Genomic DNA, 17,593 nt, shown 5'->3' on the forward strand with positions numbered 1-17,593 from the left:
AAAAGTAACATATACTCACTAAACTAGAGGTCTACGAATAAAGCAAAAATAAATAGCATTCCTCTATACCCTCACATAAGCAGAGTTAGAGTTTTGAATATATTTTCTCCACCTTTCACAAAACACATATTTAATCAGATATTAGGTCATTCTTTTTTTTTTTTTTTTTTTTTTTTTTTGCGGTACGCAGGCCTCTCACTGTTGTGGCCTCTCCCGTTGCAGAGCACAGGCTCTGGACGTGCAGGCTCAGCGGCCATGGCTCATGGGCCCAGCCACTCCGCGGCATGTGGGATCTTCCCAGACCGGGGCACGAACCTGTGTCCCCTGCATCGGCAGGCGGACTCTCAACCACTGCGTCACCAGGGAAGCCCTTAGGTCATTCTTAAAGAGTTCCATGAGCGAGCTACCAACATATTAGTAAATGTTCCATCACTTCTAAAATTCATTGGCAAAAATGACCAAGTGACACAGGACTGAATCTATAAATTGGAAAAAATCCAGAGCTTATTACCTTTATCTTTTCACTGAGAAAACATCTAGCCACCAAGGCAATACATAGTTCATACAGTATAACAAACATTCACATAAGAAATGCATATTTCCTTTCCAATAACTGCCAACCTCTAGCCAAAATTATTTACATCTTAAACGCATGTCAAGTCAGTAAGTGTGGGGATGCTTTGCAATAACTTCCCATGTCTCTTTATCACGGACAGTCACTGATTAAATCAAGCTCCAAAGCTGACACTGAGTTTCTGTCTTTCCTACTTGGAAGTTTATGAGGTACGCTCCTGCGGTTTACTGTAATCAACTCCAATTCTGAACGATACTCAGGTTAAATATCTACACAAGAGCAGGATTTGGCAGTTTCCAGGTCCTGTTTTCACCCCTGTGCTTTCCTATGTCATTTTCCTGGCTTTGTCAAAGACAGTAAAAAAAGGTATTGGGTATGGATGGGGGTGGAGTGAATGGGTTGCAATTATTGTCTTCCTATCAAAATCTATTTCATGTCTCATAAAGTCTTTCTCACATCCAACAATCACACAAGAACATGTTCATTGTACTGAAGTTGCATGATGCTTAAAAATATTAGCATACTTATACACTTCTTTGAATATAAATTTGATGGAACTAGTTTATTTTCTGTTCTTAGCTGGTCAGCTAGAGGTTTCAGAGTTAAAAACTGGAGAACAGGGGGTCTGACCTGGATTTCACCTACCCCTACTGGGGCAGCTTAACCTGTTTCTCAAAGCTGTATCTCCCAACCTACAGAATGGGTACAATAATGCTGGCCTGTAAAGGGCTTAAGAGTTCACTAGATAAAAAAACTAGGTTCAAGTCCAGAATAAGAAATGGTTTTATTATTTGGCTACTATTTTAAAAATTCGTGGATCAAGAAATGAGGGGAAGGAAACTTTTTCTACATAGTGCCCTTCGGTTTGGGGCACACATTGGCTTTAAAAGCTCTCACTTCTTAATGCTTTCCACAACCTACAGATACCCCAAGGCAGAGATATCTTAGTCTTTCTGACTTGGCTTCAACAATCGGAAACACAGATGGTGATTACACAGTCACACAGCAGTGCTGGGATGGAAGGCCACATAGTGCTTTCCACTTGGGTTTCCATCTCCAATCAATTGCTATGGTTCACTGGCAGCAGTCAGTGAAAAAAATGAAATCATTCAGGGAGATTAAAAGATGTTTATGGAAAAGTTCACTTCAAAAAGATACTGAAAAGAACAATAAGAAGCCAAAACAGGACATAAGTAGAAATGTCCAAAGCAAACTCCAGAGGGTAACTATTAAAAGTTATCAATGCCCTGAGCCCCTGCAGGTCAGCTCCACAACTAGCTTTATTGTGGAGTTTAGGTACCAAACGGAATGTGGGGATGATGTGTCACTTTCCTAAGAAAGATAAAGGGCCTGTGTATAAGTTTTGGGCTTGACTAGGACCAGCACAAACCCCGGACTCTGAAAGTTAAGACCTTTTTCCCATTTTACAACTAGGCCAGCTCTCTGCCTAGCATCTTTATTAAACAAAGTCCATCACTTTGGGCTTCAAGTAGAGGTGAAATGCAAGAAGCTGGTATTGCTTATATTTCAGTAGAAAAATAATGCTTTTTGTTTTTCAAAAGACAACTCCTGAGGACCACAAATTAATGGACAGAAAATGGAAAGGGGCTGAAAACTTTACACACTACTCTTTACTGACCCCTCTTGGCTGACCCAGGGAAAAGCCTGAAGCCTGGGAAGGCCTGAAAGCTCACCTCCCCTGGACGAGAGCTCAGGGAACATTCGGTCTTTCACGCCATGGAAAGAAATCCTCTCAGTTCAGATGACCCCTAGTAAAATTCAACCCCCAGCACACGTGGCATTGGTTGCTATTTATGGAGCTCCCAGAATGGAAACTGGGAAACGGCCTCACAGATCAACCCCAAAGGCTCTGCTAGGTCCCTGGCAGCCTGAGACCTCTGACTCCAGGTTGAAAAGCTTACATAAGTGCTATCGCGACCACTTCTGATAGCAGGAAAAGACCTTACCTCTTTCTCTATCTTGAGTAGCTTCTTTACAGCCACCTCCTTGTCCTGTGATATCCATTTGGCTCGATAGACGCTCCCGAAACTTCCTCCACCGCAGTTTTCGAAAAACTGCAAGTCATCAAATTTAATTTGCACAAAGGAGGTACCGAGAGACGACATCTCATAATGACAAAGTATTATACTTCCACGAAATCTATAGAGGGAAAGGAAGAGAAAGTTGGATTAGAAACATATTAGAATGAAACCTCTGTATTCCACTTTAGCTAACGTATACCAAGTCCTGCAGCACTTCCAGAAAGGGCCTGATGACTTAGGAGGAAGAAAAGCAAGAGTATAAGCAAATCAACATGAAAACACTTACCCTGGCAGCCCATGCAAAATTCAACAGCAACTTGTCCAGACTCTGAAACACAGCTGTCCGCAGAGAAATGGCTCAGATTCCCACGCCCCCACCGACAAAGCCTGCAGCACCACTTCCTGCACATCCCAAGCAGCTCTGCCTAAAGGCTACTGTGTCACCAGGTCTCCTTCCCCAAAGCCCCAACAAACGGGAAGCATGCCCTCAGCAGCAGGCTTGCACAGCTCTTCTGGCATCTGAGGCACGCCATCTCCCCGTGTTGTACTCACTTCACACAAAATATACATAACCTAAGCATCTGAGCACGCCGGCACAGGAGGGCCCAGATGCTGCAGACTGAACGCGCATTCAGTGTTGGGATTTCAAAAGCAAGCGGTCAGCTTCGGGATGGAAGAAGAGCTGGCCAAGTGTTTTGCAGAAGTGGCTCCCTGGATTGTATCCTGGAGCAGAACTTAATTAAAGAGCAGAAAATTTGCCCTTGATTACAAAATATATTACGTCATCCAGAGAACTCTGCCAAGAATGTTTTTTAAAAAATATTATGCTTGTTTCCAGAGGAACTGATTACCTCTCCCAGGGATTATTACAGTGATATTTTCTGCAGTCTAAGGAGTTTTACTATTCTCCAGGTAAGGGGTCATTCTTCACACCCTATACCAAACCACAGATTAGCAGGAAAAACAAAACAAAAACATACAAACAAGAAAACGAGGGTCTAAAGTTTTGAACTTGCATGAAAAGCAGATGGATAAAAAAAGTTTGTATACATATTCTTCCCAAACTGTAAATCAGAATCTTATAATGAGGGAGCAAAAAGACGAATCCATATGTACAGGACATTCTACAAAACAACTCCCCTGGGGTCCTCATAATTGTCAATGTCATGAAAGATTAAAAAAAAAAAAAGCAGAGAAACTTACAGCACACAGAGGACTTAAATATGATGACTAAATGCAATGCATAATCACTGACTAGATTGTGGATCCCCCCCACCAAAACTACAGAAGTTATTAAGATTTTAGGGAAATCTGAATATTAACTATATATTAGATAATATTATTTTATCCGTGGCAAGTAATGGTATTTTGGTTTTGTAGAAGGATGTCCTTGCTCTTGAAAGATATAGTGGGTGATGTATTAAAGTATGATACCTCCAAGTTAATTGAAAATGGTTCAATTCCCCCTCACCCTCCGAAAAAAGTGAATGGGTATAGAAAGGAAGGAGGCAAATGCAGCAAAATGTTAAGAACTGGTGAATCTAGGTGAAAGTTATATGGGCGTTTTACTACTCTTTCCATTTTTCTGTGGAGTTTGATTATTTTCCAAAGAAAAGGGTGGAGGGAGGCAGTTTGCACCTATACAGATTGACAAAATTTCTTCTTAAACAACTTGCAGCTTTGCAGAGGGATGTACACAGTAAGCTCAGAGATCTTAACGTGCAGCCATCCCATTTTAGGAACATCAGGTCACTGAAGAATGCTGATTTCTTAACAGAAGCCAAACTCAGCTCTACTTTGGGAAGAAGGCAAGAGAGAGGATTGTTTATCCTCTGCACTTTAAAAGATAGCTTAGCGTCTACATAAATAAACATAGTATCCAGATACAGTCTGTACCTATCTGAGTCAACAAATTACCTTACTTTTGCTTAAATTCATATTTAGCTAATTACAGAAAAGAAGGCCAAAAAAAAAAGAAAATTTAAGAATGTGCCAAAGGTAGGTACACAGAACATGCAAATTTGTTCTTATCTGCAAAAAGTTTGTTCAACAAACATAGAAAACAAAATGTATGGATACCAAGGAGGAAGGGGCGGTAGGAGGAATTGGGAGATTGGGACTGACATATATACACTATCGATGTTATGTATAAAATAGATAACTAAACAGGGAACTCTACTTAATGCTCTGTGGTGACCTAAATGGGAAGGAAATCCAAAAAAGAGGGGACATATGTATACGTATAGCTGATTCACTTTGCTGTACAGTAGAAACTAACACAACATTGTAAAGCAACCATACTCCAATAAAAATTAATAAAAAAAGAAAATGTCATTAAAACTAAAAATAAAGATGAAAAAAGAAGTTTGTTCAACAAAATGGAAAACACCACTTGCAAGAGTTCCTCAGTGTTAAGTATTATAGACACTATATTTTTATTATTCACTTTTATTTTTATAAAAAAAATAAAACTCTCCTTTCCCCTCCCTCCCCACACCAATTCTCTCTTCAGAGGGAACTAATTTCAACTCACTTAGGGTTTTATTCTGATATTTATATTTCATATGATATTTTTATATCTATATTTCTAAAAATGTCTTTATATTGCTAATTCCTGATTGTCCCATTTTAGTTATTACCTATTAACTTCTCCCTGTGGAAGATAAGGATTTAGTTCTCATATCCCATCCTTTACCCCCTTACATACAAATATGTCACACTTGCCCAATCCTCCCAGCATCCAACTCTACTGTAACGTTTGGTTAAGTCAATATTCACTGTTTACAGTAGTCTGACAAAGTAAACATTATTCCCAAGAGTGCTGAGCAGGACTTAATGAATTTTCCTTTCTTGGATAATTTTTTCTTTCTCCCAGAGTTACTAGTTGTTCTGTTTTTGTTTTCGTTGTTTGCTTAGATTTTTTTTTTTTTTTTTTTGTGGTACGCGGGCCTCTCACTGTTGCGGCCTCTCCAGTTGCGGAGCACAGGCTCCGGACGCGCAGGCTCAGCGGCCATGGCTCACGGGCCCAGCCGCTTCGCGGCATGTGGGATCTTCCCGGACCGGGGCACGAACCCGTGTCCCCTGCATCGGCAGGCGGACTCTCAACCACTGCACCACCAGGTAAGCCCTGCTTAGCTTTTTATACACCTAAAACGTATTCACCTCATCAAACTCTCCCAAGAACTGCAAAACTCCTCTCAATAAAGTAAAAACATCGGGTAATTTGGCAGGGGTGGGGTGTTCCATTTTCTCTTGGAGACATTCCTGCTATACCCTTCAACGTCAGGCAATCTAGCTGGAATAGCTGCTCTAGGCCAGACTTGACTGGGACTTCCCTTCCCCATCATTCTCAGCATTTCCTTCACCTTTTCCTCTCTGGGAACGCCTGTCCTTGGATCTCCTGGTTTCTCTTTCTTGGTTTATTCCCTTACTTTGACAGTGTACCATCTCCCATTAGCTACCTGAACAGAGTGCCCAGGATGCAATTTTTTGGGAGAATCTGTATGTCTTAAAATGTCTTGATTGGTAGTATGGAATTACAGATAGGAAATAATCTCCTTATAATTTCCAAAGTACAATATTACCTCATACCCATCTAGTTTCTAATGTGTCTGTAGAGCAGCCTGAAGCTACTCTGGTTATTAATTCTTTTTACATTATTTTTTTCCTTTTTGAAAGCTTTTAGGACCTTGTAGTCATCCCTGGAATCCTGAAATTAATAGGATATGCTTAGAGGTGAGTCTTTTTCATTCACTGGTGGGATACTCAGTATACTCTCCGTCTGTGACTCATGTCTTTTAATTCCAGGAAATTTCCTTGTGAGCTTCCTTCACCACTTATAGCCACTTTTACTTCTTGTCTCTTCCCTCCCCAGACACGCAGGAGGACTGATTTGCAGTTGCCAGTACACGCTTTCACATCTCCACACCTCTGCACAGGCTAGTGTCTCTGCTTAGAATGCCTTTCCCTGCCCAGCGATGTCCCTGACCACCTCCTCTGGGCCTCACGAGCAGAGTTAATTCTCCTGTACCACAGCCCCTCTTTTTATCCGTTCATCATTCCCACTTACTTCCCACCAGACTTCACATTCTTTAAAGGCAAGACACGTTTCTATTTACACCTGGATCTTCAGCACCTACTACGCAGCTAGGTGCATCACACCTTTTCCATTAAAAAGTGTGTATTGAATGAATGAATGAATAAATAAACGAATAAATAATTTCTGGCTATTCCTGTTATGCCTTTTGCAGCTGGAAAGATTCCAATCAGATTAAGTAAAATCTGAGAACTATAGTTTTCATAAGTGGCCCCCAGAGGAATCCGAAGCAAATCCTGATTTGGAAACAGCTGCCTGGGCTTCTTGGGAGACTGAGAACAGTACATTTGGGTCTTCAGGATTAGGTGTCTCTGAGTCTGGAGGAGGGGAAGAGGAGGAGGGGGAGGGAAGAAATCCTTCCAGAACAAACAGATCGGAACCAGGATGAGATCAATATGAATAAGTCTGAACCCTCTGGTGCGGAGCAAGTCCAGGGAATGTGGATGAACTGAGGCAGGATCAGTCCCACTTGAAACTGACCCAGGGGTGCCAGAGGGAGGCTGACCTCTGAGAAGCACAGTTCTCCAGGATCTTCACCCTGAGATGAGGCAACCAGTCAGCTCTTCCCAGAATCACTGTTACTCATCCTGCCTTTGGTGATACATCCTGCCTTTTGGAAACTGGCTATGTAGGAACGGAACTATATAATTACTTGAGGGTTTTACTGAGACCATAAAAAATTAGGTCCCATCTGATTACCAAAGAGACTAACAATTCTGGGGTGTATGAATACAGGTTTTAACTCCAGTGAGCGTGGCAAAGCATCATGGACATAGCTGAAAAACCTGACTGAGATTCCCACTGCCATCTATGTGACTGTCTGACCACATATATTTACTTTTCCCTTTGAGCTTTCTCTCCTTTAAAATCGTTATTCTAAGAGGATCAACTTATGACCAGAAGAATGGATAAACTGAGTTGCTGATTAATCATACTTCGAGCATCTTGGGGAAGACTGCTACCTGATGAAATTACGTTCTAATTTTTCAGGTGTATTCTCCAATGAATAGACTAGAATTTAATAAGAGTCATCTATATAAATGTATTTACATAGTATACCCAATCAAATGATGTTTTCATCCCACCATGTTAAAACAATTGCTTTTACACAAGAAAGGCAATTTTTCTCCATGCAATAATTCCCAGTCCTAATTTTTTTTTTTTTTTTTTTTTTTTTGCGGTATGTGGGCCTCTCACTGTTGTGGCCTCTCCCGTTGCGGAGCACAGGCTCCGGACACACAGGCTCAGCAGCCATGGCTCACAGGCCCAGCTGCTCCTCGGCATGTGGGATCTTCCCAGACAGGGGCACGAACCCGTGTCCTCTGCATAGGCAGGCGGACTCTCAACCACTGCGCCACCAGGGAAGCCCCCAGTCCTAATTTTGTAGCATCCTAACTTTGGTTTCATAAACTCTCAAAGCTGTTTTAAATTTTAATGATAAGTATCTATCACAGAGCACTGAAGGGTAAGTTAGAACAGGGATATCACAAAAATGTATAAGAGGGTGTCAGAACTCTGAAAATATTGAAAATCACTAACTCAGTGGTTGAATCCAATCATTTGAGTACTTGAGTAGTAAGACTAATTTTTTTTAAAATTTTTATCTTTAAAAATTCCTTAGGAAACTTAGGAAACTGCCTTAGTTCCTTAGGAAACTGCCCGGCCGTCCAGTGGTTAGGACTCTGCACTTTCACTGCCCGGGCCCTGGGTTCAATCCCTGGTCGGAGAACTAACATCTTGCAAGCCACAGGGCGTGGCCAAAAAAAAAAAAATTTCCTTACATTAAAATTTTCAAATATTTTTAAACTATTAATTGCTGAAAGCATATATAGTACTATCAGGTAATTATCAAAAGTAGAACTATAGGGAGGAAGAAAAAAAACCTTACAGGGAGTATTGTTTTACTTTTTAAAGTTTTCAGCTTTCCAATCCAAAAAATGGACTTTTGCCCTGGATTTTAAAAAAAGAAAAAAAACCCCACAAATTTAGAATTAGATAGATGTGAGTTAGAACTCTGCCTCTACTTCTCAGTAACCTTGAATCAATCACTTTTCTCAGACCATGGCATTTCCAGACCCAATAAAGGAAATATCCATTCTGTTACCATGTGTCTCAAAATTGATAGTCCAAAAGCTATCAAGTTTGAACAGTATTATTTGACTTCTTTAAGTCTCACCTCCAAGTAACAGATATTTCAACACGGACACAGCATGATCCAGGGGAAAGACCCCAGTTCGACAGCTCTAGTAGCAAATCTGAACTGACTTGCCGCCAGGCCTTGGGCAGGGCACTGAGCCTCTCCGGCCTCAGCTTTCTCACTGGCAGTAATACCCATTCTGTGTAGTTGTTGAGAAGTGGCAGATGCTGTGAAAGGCCTTGCACAGTGCCCAGCACCCAGTATATAATACTCAATAAATGGAAACTATGGTTCTTTAATTATTTTAAGAAATCTTGATATCATATTTAACCATCTATTTTTTCAGCCTTTGTAGTTAGGTATGCTTTCCTCAACAGTTTTCCTCTCCTGTTTTCAGAATTGTTTTATATTATATCTTCATTAGTTTTGCCGAACAACTATAAATAATGTATTGTTGATCCTTAAATCCCTATTTTGTGAGCTTCTTTGTGTACGTTTTATTTTTTTTCCCTCACTCCTCTAGTTGCTGCTCTTGGTTTTGGCCATTTTTGCAAGATCTATCTTCTTAGTAATATAATTTTCTTTTAAACATTTTTTTTCATAAGGAGAATATTTAAGTTATTAAAAGACAATACTTTTATTTTTGGGCACTTTTTAGATACTAGAGTTTCTGGGACCTATTTAGTCAATTATAGCCCTCACTTTGGAAGGGTCTTAAGAGTATACATTTCTGTGGTGGCCCTTATCTTCTTTCAGATCTTATCTACTGCATATCAAATAGACTCAAGATACTTGCAAATCTTAATTTAAAAAAAATTAAATCTACTTATAAAAGGATTAGTTTTATTAGAAAAGAACTTTGGACTTTTTCTGGATTTTTCTATCTTTTAGGTTTATACAGGGCTATTATTTCTCAACTCAGATCATTTTCTACCCCTAATTTATACTACTCTTCTTCCTCTCTTCACAAAAGTTAAAAGTCTATTTTCTGATACAATATAGAAGAAAAAAATCATTTGTTTTGTCATGACCTGAATATGACAAAAAAAACCCCCAAAACCCCTCAGTAAATTCTTTTGCCAAGCTCACTGCCCTAATATTTATTTATGCTAGTATTATTTCAGCCTCCTTAACACAGAATAAACTAATAAAAATGTGCTTCATCACCATGTACATAAAAACAATACCACTTGGATTGCAGGTCTGCAATTATTTATTTTTTCTGCAAGTCTTATCTTCAAAAAAATGGGGAAAGCTCTGGTTTGATGTATTTGTTTATAACACCAAGGTCAAAGATTCAAAGATTCTGTTCCTGAGCAGGACTGCTGTTCTGCTATGATAGATAAGATCTGTAAGACTAGCTAGAGACTGGGTATGAATAGAACTAACTAGTATTGTGTCTACTGTAGCTACGTCCTTCCTTCCTCCAAGGCTGCTACCAGAAAGCAGACTGTCTTGTCTAGAATAGGTTGCTGGGCTCAGTGAAGAGGATCTTCAGTCATGGATATCTGAGAGAAGCCAACTTCAAGAGTCTAAAAAAACAGAAAAGCTATTGTTTCACTTTTTTTTTCCCCTCGCTCCTTTATCACATAAATAACACAGAACTCTCTAGTTAAAGCACAGGTTAAAATTAAAATGAACTAATTAAATGAGACATTATTTGTACTTTAATACTTCAGTTAATGAAAAGAGACTTCCATGACATACTTTTCTTGCCAGAAATGTTGTTATGAGAAGCAAAATAGAGGAGGAACAGGAATGTAGGGGGCAGGGGCACTTATGCCACAGAAATGCCGTGTGTAAATATGTCTGTGCTCAAACAGAAGCCCAACTAGGAAACTCGAAGTAGGTACAATCCAGGACATGGGTCACTGCACGGGCTTCTCGTGTCGAATGATTAGAAGCTTCTAGTGTTGAATGACTGGAGGCATGAGGAAGAGAATGGGGCCAGAGTCTGACTAAAACAAAGGAGCATGGAGAGGGCACATTTCTATGGGCTGGCTGGAAGAGGAACACACAGGTGTTTGGGGATACGGGTGAGGGTAGGGGAGAAAGCGTGGTGAGTAAACACGGCTTATTCAGTCAGCAGGCCCATGCATCCCTAGATCCTGCTGCCACTCAGCTTTTATTTCTACTCTAGAACAGTTTGCTGTCACACAGAAAGTATCTCACCTTCCCGGCTGCTAACAAACAGTACAATTTTGGACAAACCTAGAATGAAGGTTCCCTGAGAAAGGGAAACATGAGAGTTAAAAACTGGTAACCTTGATGTAACATGAAAAAAAAAAATGGGGACATTAAAACTAGATAAGACCAAAGGAAGACTCTGTAGTATGTATCACCGAGCCAGAGGCAACGCTATCTGTGGACAAAAGTTACAGAAAGAATTCTGGGTTATTAGAGCTGCCTAACAAGGAAATACACCACCCTGTTTAGTAGTGCGTCCTCCATCACTGAGAGTGTTGAACGGGAATGTGGATAGGAGACGACGAAAGCAGAATGACTCGTTTCACAAAGATCCACTCCAACCCTATGAGTACACCATGACTGACCTCTCCCTTCCCTTCTTAGGGATACAGTCATGAACCTGACACTGAGAGCCCCCTCGCTTGTGGAGGAACACAGTGATCAATACCAGCAATGGGGATAATGGAGATGACTGGGCATCCTCCTAAATTTCTCCTCCCAAACTGGCTGAGAAGGTGAGAGCCATATTTCAGACTTCTATCCTACAACTATCCTCCCCCCCTCCTCTTGACTTCCAAAGCAAAGAGCTCTGCTGACCTCAAAAGCCACAGTATGACCACAGGAAAAAAAAAAAAACTCTTTGGATGATGATCTACCCCCATTCTTTTCTCAGCATAATGGAATTGCATTACCCCACGTGGCAGGCTGGTCTATGAAGCAGAATGGTGCCGGTACCATTTACCAGAACCAGGACCATGCTCCTCAAATGTGGGTTAGCCCACAGGTGGAGTACCCAGTTCTGAGCAGAAGATGTACGAATAAACACACGTCTTACATCAGCGATTTTAAGATTTGGAGGAATAAGCTTGCTTAATGTCTGTTTGTATTGGTTTGTTCAATAAAGTCAAACAGTACAGAAGACAACGCCAAAGTCACATGAATTTTTAAGATTAAATGCAAGATTCGAAAAAAAGTGCTTGCTTACACTAGGGGTATTTATGGCTATACTTACAGATCCCTGAAGGAATACGTTCTTCCCCACTTTTGGTAGAAAAGTTTAATAAGCAAAGATTTACTCCATGACCTTTAGGCAGTGATCTTTGCCTTCTCTTTTTGGTTTTCCTCTATGGAAGTCCAGAGATGAGTCCACAGAGAAGAATGTTGGTCCCTGAAGGCAATCTGTGCTCAAAATCGGCTGTAAGAATGGTCAATGTTGGTCTTCTAGGTCATAATCTTGCACCATTCCTACAGCTCCCAAACTGTTCAAATATAAATGCACTAATTTTCAGATTCTCCCCCCAAGAATATTACAAACAGAGGTACGCACAGAGCTGCTTTAGAAATCCTTATGTGCAAAGCAGGAGGATAGCTATGAAAACCTCCTAGCCCTACATACACACGTAAGTATGATTTGGGAACAGGGCAGGCTACCAAGGGCAAGCCTTAGCTGGGAACAGGTGAGACAGGCAGCTTTCTCTGTGTATAAATTGAGAGTGTGGAAAACCCCTTCTCTACCACTCAGTGATGGTGGCTAAAGTTCCTGGCACTGGCTCAAGCATTTCCATGTGCTGTCTCATATCCTTCTGCTTATGAAGCAGGGATTACTGTCCTCAGTTTGCATGTGAGGAAACTGAGGATCAACCATGTAAAAGTTGCCCAAGCCAACTACCTATCTTAAAGTGACACAACTGAAATTCAAATTCAGGTCTGACTTCAAAGTCATATCATTTTTTCCACCAGATCATGTCTTTTTTCCACTATATCATTCTGCCTCCTCCTTCTAATTTGCCTTTTTTTCTTTAAACAATCTCTTTTCTTATTATAGTAATTACTAGATTGCTTACCATCCACCTAAAGTTCAATTTGAGGCTTTAATGGGATGCCGGGGTCAGGGTGTCAAATGCGTGGCTGCTTTGTTCTCACAGAATCTTCTACTGTGTTGGGATTACTTAACTGCTATTAGGGCATAATCGATGGTTCAGCTGTCTGTAGGAGGGTCTGACACAAAAGCACCCAGGTATCAGTCAAACCAATCTAAGCTCTAGCATTTATAGCTCTCTTTCCTTAACAGGTACAGTTTTATGGTCACAGCTGGAAGTTTGCTTATTTGTGTGTAGTGGGGCAAGGTTAACAGCCACAAAAGTAGCCTAAATCTTCCCTGCAGTAAGACCAAAAGGTGCCTTCGCTGTTCCTATTACATGTAGATAGACAAGACACCCTCCCTGTCAATCTGTCCTGGGTAGAATAAAATGGAAAACAAATGATCCAAATTGATTTTTATTTCCAGCATCTCTGGATACAGATATAAGGCTATCTTATTCCAAGAAGGCCTATATCACTACAAACATCCTTTTCTGGTTTTAAAAAAAAATCATTGATTCTCTCCTTTCTTTTTTCTGAATCCATCAATTTCTAAAATCAACTGACCACTTTTCTCTTTCACTCCACACAAATAGTTTCACTCCATGTCTGACCCCTTTTCATGAAACATCACTGTAATTTCTCCAGTGTTTTCTCTGATGACTAGATTATTCACTTCATGCCCCTGTTAACTCCTGTTTATAATTTTGTAGCCCTATCAGTTTCACTGCTCATTCCGGATAGGCACTCAGCCAATATACTGCCAATAACACTCACTCTTGTGCTAACTTAAAATACACAGCTTAGCCTGCCAAGTTTCCTTATTTGGCAAGAAGGTCCCTGAGTTCCCAAGATCTTTGACCATCCATTTTTAGATCCAAATCCTCAGTGCTTAATATTTGGATATTTCTCTCTTTCTCTTTGATTTGTCCTTATGTGTTCCCCAAAAGAATAAGAAAAAGAGATCAATCATCTATTTGCTTTCCTAGACAAGAAAAAAATGTCCTTGCCATTATGGTCATTTACTCTGGAATTATTACCACTAAAACTTTTGATATAAACAGTATTTTCCAGTTTAAAAAAATTCCCATAATAATCTCAAAAAAGTTATAATAAAAATTAAATTCTGAAAGATTAAAATAAACAGTACACATTGCTCTAAAAGACCATGTTTCTTTATCTTAATTCTCTCTTTCCAAACAAACTAAATTCGCATTCATTTACAATCTCCCAAATCTCTCACTATTGTAGCAGGAACATAAAACAAAGGCTCCACAAATGACTAAAACTATAATTAAAATGCAGTCATCCCATATTTTTTGAAAATCAAAAAACGACATGAAATTTCATTGTGGAGATGGGCCTACTGCAAAGAAGACACTAACTTTCTTGGATTGCTTGTTTATTTTTTGTCTAAATGTGTCTGTAGGTTTGGTTCCACTGAATCCTAGCTGTTCACTTCAACGGAGGTCAGGAAAGCAAGAAGGCTCTCCTAAAACAGCTTTAAGGTTAAAAATATGGATATACTTTAACAACCACCGTAGCTCAAAAATCATAGAATTAATTCTGTAAGTCCATTCTAATACACTATCATACATAAGAAGCTGTTTATTGTAATATCACTGGAATAGGACACTAAATGATGTTGCTTTCATTATTAAAGAAACTAACAAAACTAGTAATTAAGTTTCCCCATAAACACTGCTTATCCAAGACCCAGAGGCGCATCAGAAACATACATTTTCAACAATCTAACGATTGCCCCATTTTGTAGGAAATTCAATGTCCTCCGGCCAGTTTTGGATTAAAGTTTGTCTGCAAGCTGTCAGGAGCAAGCGAGGGGTGGCGGCCGCCTCAGCCTTCACCTCCGCCCTGGTGCAGGACCCCGAGCCCAGGAACCCGGGGACGCCACCCGGTCGGCAAAGCGGCCACCCCGACGCCCGCGGAAGGCACGAGCTCCACGCTGCCCGGGGCAGTGCAGGAGCCGCCGCTCTGGGCGGGAGGCGAGCTCCCGGGACGGCCGGCAGGAAAGCAGAAGTTACTGGCCTCTCCTCGCACGCAAGCACCTCTGCCGGGAAGTGGCCTGCACCCTGCGCTGATTTGGGAGATTCGCGCCTCGTCTCTCGAGAGACGCCCGGGTCACCCCCGGCGAGGCCGGTGCTCCACGTCCGGGCAGGGGAGCGGCGGCCGGGAGGCGCCGCCCGCCGGGGCCGAGACCACCAGAGTCTCTCCGGCTGCGCCCCGCTTTTCCCGGCGCCAACTTCTGCCTGGGACCCGTGCGAACTTCCCGAGCCGCTTCCCGGCCGCGCAAGGGCGCGGGAACCGGGGACGCCAGCTCCGTGTCGGGCAGGGGTGCTCCGTGGAGGCCCTGACCCCGGCAGGGCCTGGGCCCGCGACGCCAGGACGAGTCGCGATCGCGGCGGGCCTGCTCCGCACCCTCACCCCCGCAGCCTCTGGCCTGGCCCCTTACCTGGCTCCCGGGCCGGGCGCGAGCAGCAGCCGGGGGCGCCGAGGCCCCGCGCGCGGCGAGGGCAGGGGCGGCGGTCGGGGTTCGAGAGGACTGCGGCCGGGTCGGCTCCCACGCTTTCCGCCCGAGTCAGGAGTTGAACATTCCGCGTCTCCGCCCGCGCCAATGAGGAAGACAGTCACGGCAACAGCACCACCTACCTCTGAGCGCGGAACGGCCGGGCCTCCCTGTCCGCGCCCCACACGCCAGCCGGCGCGGCCGCAGCGCAGAAGCTCCAGACAGCTAGGCGGGGGCGGGCGCTCGGGCTCCCAGGCTGCACCCCGAGGGCACCTTGCGCCGCGCGCCCTGGGACCCTCCCAGGCCACCGCACCCCACAGACCGAACCCCATACGGCGGGGACGCGGATAGAGGGGGTATGCCTCTGCCTCCCTTTGTGCCTTCCCATCTTTTTAACAAGTTAACACCACGTATTCCCTCAACTCATCCTTATCAACAAACATTTACTATGAAAAAGGCGCTGGGATACAAAGACACGGGAGGCTCCTTCGTGCCGTACAGATGTTAATTATCTGCTTGGGAAGGGGACCGACCGACGTGTACAGATATTTCGGGGGAGGTAGGGCTGAAGGCTGCCTCAGTGGAACCATCAGTAGATACCTACGGAATTTTGAGGAAGGGTCATGGTCTGCTGCCCTGGTTGATGACTTTAGCAAAGCAGAGTTCAGATGAGACTAGAATCCGCTCCAGGTGTGAGCAAAAGGTGGCAATCAGTATGGGGAGAGAAGTTATGGTCAGTGGGGAGGACGGTTCTGTGGAGGAAATGGGAGACGAGGTTCTAAAAGTATGGGAGGGGAAGGGTAAGCTGTGACAAAGTGAGAGAGTGGCATGGACATATAAACACTACCAAACGTAAAATAGATAGCTAGTGGGAAGCAGCCGCATAGCACAGGGAGATCAGCTCGGTGCTTTGTGACCACCTAGAGGGGTGGGATAGGGAGAGTGGGAGGGAGGGAGTCGCAAGAGGTAAGAGATATGGGAACGTATGTATATGTATAACTGATTCACTTCGTTATAAAGCAGAAACTAACACACCATTGTAAAGCAATTATACTCCAATAAAGATGTTAAAAAAATAAAAATAAAAAAAATAAAAGTATGGGAGGCATGATCCAGGGCTCACTGATTTCGAATCTTATCATCTATGGACACTGGGGAACTGTGGAAAGTTAGAATCAAAGGGGTGAAGTAGGTGTCTGTGGTTTTTTGTTTGTTTGTTTGTTTGCGGTACGCGGGCCTCTCACTGTTGTGGCCTCTCCCATTGCGGAGCACAGGCTCCGGACGTGCAGGCTCAGTGGCCACGGCTCAGGGGCCCGGCCGCTCCACGGCATGTGGGATCTTCCCGGACCAGGGCACGAAGCCGTTTCCCCTGCATCGGCAGGCAGACTCTCAACCACTGCGCCACCAGGGAAGCCCTGTGGTTTTGTTTTTTAATGGTGATTTCGAGAGAGCAGTCCAGGGTGGTTGTAGAATGTGTTGCTAGGGTGAAACTGGGACGCAGCATATTGTCCAGCTGGTTATGCGAGTGTGAGGATGTGAGTTGGCATGTACAAAATAGAATTAGGAAAGAAGAAATGAACTTCAGAGACGTGTTTCAGGAAGAGACCACAGGAATTGGTGATTCACTAGATGTGGAAAAGAAGAAAGAGAGATGACGCTACGATTTCAGACCTGGGTGACTAGAAGAATGATGGTGTCATTGACAGAAACAGATACTGGTGGAGTAGGAGCTGGCTTCCTGTTGCGTTTGAGGTCATGGGAGGAAAAACAGGTAGGGATGCAGCTGTTGAAATATGAAAATGATTCAGAAAAGAGGTCAGGAGGGAAATATAAAATTTGGAAATCATTCATATGGTTAAAGATATGGAAGTGGAGAGATGAGTGAATAGAGGTTAAAAAACCCCACTTTCTGGTCTGTGATTCAGATTAATTATTTGAATTGTCCCTTTGATAAAGACTAGGAGCTTCAGCATTGATAGATTCTATTTGGGGAACTGAGAAATTAGGATTGATGAAAACTGTCATGCTAAAAAAAAAAATTCCTGATGTGGGTAATCAAAGAATTCCAAAAGCCATCTAACCATTAAAGGGAAAACTAAGGCTCTTTAGCACAGACCTAGGAATAGGGTGACTCCAGTTATTTCACCTCAACTTCAAAGGCACTAGACTGTGA

The 17,593-nt window shown here is 42.7% G+C and overlaps 1 protein-coding gene across 3 annotated transcripts in view; it reads right to left on the minus strand.

The window, feature by feature from the left end:
- MAP3K20 (mitogen-activated protein kinase kinase kinase 20) overlaps positions 1-15,715 on the minus strand; it is a 173,042-nt gene extending 157,327 nt beyond the window's left edge. Inside the window, exons 1-2 of one of the 3 annotated variants that reach the window (XM_060152630.1) lie at positions 15,564-15,715; positions 2,542-2,734 (exon numbers count right to left, since the gene is read on the minus strand). In XM_060152630.1, the coding sequence (XP_060008613.1) occupies positions 2,542-2,700 (159 nt within the window). In that variant the 5' untranslated portion in view covers positions 2,701-2,734; positions 15,564-15,715. Of the gene's footprint in view, positions 1-2,541; positions 2,735-2,902; positions 3,133-15,366; positions 15,523-15,563 lie in introns of those variants that run through there. The other 2 variants (XM_060152631.1, XM_060152632.1) reach the window with 2 other exon arrangements.
- Positions 15,716-17,593: the final 1,878 nt, after the last annotated feature.

This window comes from Lagenorhynchus albirostris, chromosome 6, assembly GCF_949774975.1.
Source record: "Lagenorhynchus albirostris chromosome 6, mLagAlb1.1, whole genome shotgun sequence".
In the NCBI taxonomy this organism is placed as follows: Eukaryota; Metazoa; Chordata; class Mammalia; order Artiodactyla; family Delphinidae; genus Lagenorhynchus; species Lagenorhynchus albirostris.